Source organism: Centroberyx affinis, unplaced genomic scaffold, assembly GCF_046629955.1.
Source record: "Centroberyx affinis isolate AG114_WGS23_722 - 3 ecotype Tasmania unplaced genomic scaffold, CSIRO-AGI_Caff_v1 ptg000272l_1, whole genome shotgun sequence".
Classification (NCBI taxonomy): Eukaryota; Metazoa; Chordata; class Actinopteri; order Beryciformes; family Berycidae; genus Centroberyx; species Centroberyx affinis.
This window is the reverse complement of record NW_027278952.1, coordinates 184,244-187,268: the sequence shown is the minus strand read 5'-3', so window position 1 is coordinate 187,268 and position 3,025 is coordinate 184,244. Positions and strand designations below refer to the sequence as shown.

Genomic DNA, 3,025 nt, shown 5'->3' with positions numbered 1-3,025 from the left:
CTGGTTATGCGGTTCAGTCACTCAACAGAAACTGAAATAACATTCCCAGGTATTAATGTAATCGTCTATTGGATTGAACTTTAAAAGACTCATTCACTATATACATGTAACTTACCGATAAATATGCTGAGGAATAGTAGTGAGCACACTGACACTGACAGCAGCATCTTAGATGAAAAACACACAAATAATCCTAAAACTGAAGTCTGCTGTATTTGTGATCCTGACAGCCTCACCTCTCCCTGCTGTACAGGAAGTACCTCCTCTCATTATATGCAGTGACATCACTGATCTCAGCAGGGTGGGGTTATGGGTCATCATCAGGTTTGTGTACACTGTATTTCCTTCCATCCACACTGCCTGGATGCAAATTATTGCGTGCTGAAGTAAAAGTGCAAGTATGCCTAGTTGACTTTCCTGGATAAATGAAGATTGAAAAAAAATAGCTTCATCAAGTTTTCAACAAAATATTCACCAGTAGTAAAAGTTAAGAAATGTCAAGTTGAGCACCACTGAGGTATCTTGTCTCTTTTCATCAGGGACAACAGACAGTTAAAGGTGCAGTAGGACACTTTGTACTTTAGTGACCCCAAGTGGCAGCAGGAGTTAACTGAATTTAATTTGGGTAAACAGGTAGAATCTACTGCATCTGATTCAGAGAGGACGCGACACAGTTGTTTTGTTTTTTTTAATTACCGTATTTCCTCTAATAGTGGCCGGTAGTCAATTAAAAGCCGGGTCTCCGATAATGGCCGGGGTTGTGGTCGACACGAACAAATAAAGGCCGGCTACAAATACAAGTCGGGGAAAAAAACAAAGGAAACAAGCGTGAATTCGCCATAGCTGCGACCACGTACTGTGCGGCTATAAGCCGCCAAAGGGTGGGGAAATTTTTGTGGACCAACCGACCGACCGACCGCCAGAGCGAGCTATAGAGCTGCTGGTCGTAGCTAAAAACAACGGTGGACACCGGTAAACTCCTGGCGGAAGTCTCTGGAACGTGCCGCCGTCGATTACCGTAATTATCGTAATGCATTGCAGTAACAAAAAAACGGCTACCTAACAAACCCAAACAGAAGCAGATCAGAAAACAAGGAGGCTTTATACTAAAATATGAGCAAATATACTTATCAAAGAGAGGGAATTAGAAATAAAGGCCTGTCTCTAATATAAGCCTGCTTCCAATAAAGGCCTGGTCCCCTTTGCAGTTCAGGTAAATAAAGCCAATATTAGAGGAAATATGGTAGTAATTATTATACACCAGTAATAAACTGAAAAGGGAGTTGAGATCATTGCTTTAGACCTAATACAGAAAAAATTACAAAATGGTTGGGCTGTTGAGCACAAATGTCTCTGTGAGTCCCAATGTACAGATGTGTCATCTTCTGCTCCTGGCTGTCAGGTTTTTGTACAGTGACTCTGGGTTTCCTGTCACTGTGGGCTTCACAGCACAGTAGTACAGAGCAGAGTCTGTCACTGCAGCAGAGGGGATCTTCAGATCCATTTGGGTTTTCTCCTTTGTCACATTCACAGTCAGTCCAGACTTTGGATCTGCTCTGTTCGATACTGAGCCTGTTGCTGAGTGAGAGATGAGGAACTGTGGTGGTTTTCCTGGGTCTTGGCGATACCAGAAGAAGTAATCACCAGCTGAAGGTTTTTTGTTTTTGTATGACAGAGTAACAGTGCTGCCTTCTAAGCTGTACTCTTCATTCTTGACTGGACTGAGGTCCACACAGGTTACACCTACATAAAAAAAATATTTAACACAAATATTTTTTAATAAATTAACATTTCCCGTGACATGTAATTTGTTCTGTGTGGCAAAAAAATCTCAATGCAAAATGGTGATAACATTTCTCAAAAAACAATGTCATAATCCATTGGACTGAAATCTAAAAGAATCAGTCACAGTAACTTACTGGTAAATATGCTGAGGAAGAGCAGTGAGTACGCTGACAGCAGCATCTTGGAAGAAAAACAAACCTGTAATCCTAAAACTGAACTATGTGAGGTCTGCTGTATTTCTGATCAGCCGTACAGGAAGTCCATCCTCTTTTCTTAAAGTCACAATAGCTGAATCTCCTTCCAGGAGTGTGTAAACTGTCACTCCACTGTAAGAGGCAGCTGCTGTATATCTGTCATGTGGAGTGATACTTGCATGGAGTGGAAGTGAACAAGGAGGAGGAGTGAACTGCTTTAGAAACCATGAATGGAACAGCATCACACCCGCTCCGCTTCTGTTAGGAGGACACTGTTGTTCTTGTAGTGGTGTTGGTCTTCTCAAATTTACAGGCACTCTTTGGTATGAACTCCATTCCCTGGAAAAAATAAAATCAATCCCTCAAGTGCAGAGTTAGAAGGGAACATAAGACACTCAATAATGAGATTCAGCAAATCAAATGCCATTTTGAGAGGATCTTGCTTCCTTAAATTAGTTCTTCACAGCTGACACCTAAAGGGAGAGATAACTGGTTTATAACATGTTGTAAAACACTTGTGGAATGACATAATACAGAATACAGTGACATCAAATAAAGGTAATGGTTTATGTATGGAACACTTATGAATATGGAAGTTCCTTTCTCTTCTATAGTTCAGTGACAGTTTTCTCCTCCCTATATCTCTCCCTCCTCTCATAACACTGTATTTTCTCTGAGTTATAGTTCTGACAGTGAAGCTGCAGTCAACATGTTACTTCATTTATTAGTCATGGCAGATAGAAATAAGATTAGTGTTTTTATATGCAGTGACATCACTGATCTATATTTATTGAAAGGAGATTCTGGCAAGAGGAAGATATGCACACAGCAGGAGGCTACATACACTTCTTCAAAGAGAAATAGATTGAACCAGTCCTTTATGTATCTTCCAGTAGGACACTTTGTACTTTGCTGACCCCAAGTGGCAGCTGACTGAGTTTAATTTGGGCAAACAGCGAGAATCTACTGCATCTCATTTATATAGTATTCTTTTTTATTATACACCAGTTATAAACTGGTGTATAACACCCACATTGTGATTGTGA

General features: G+C 40.5%; 1 gene segment (V, D, J or C); it reads right to left on the bottom strand.

Annotated features, from left to right (window-relative positions):
- Positions 1-1,378: 1,378 nt before the first annotated feature.
- Positions 1,379-1,965, bottom strand: LOC139638048 (T cell receptor alpha variable 13-2-like). The segment is given in 2 exon segments: positions 1,379-1,743; positions 1,920-1,965. Coding segments are annotated over 2 exon segments (411 nt in total).
- Positions 1,966-3,025: the final 1,060 nt, after the last annotated feature.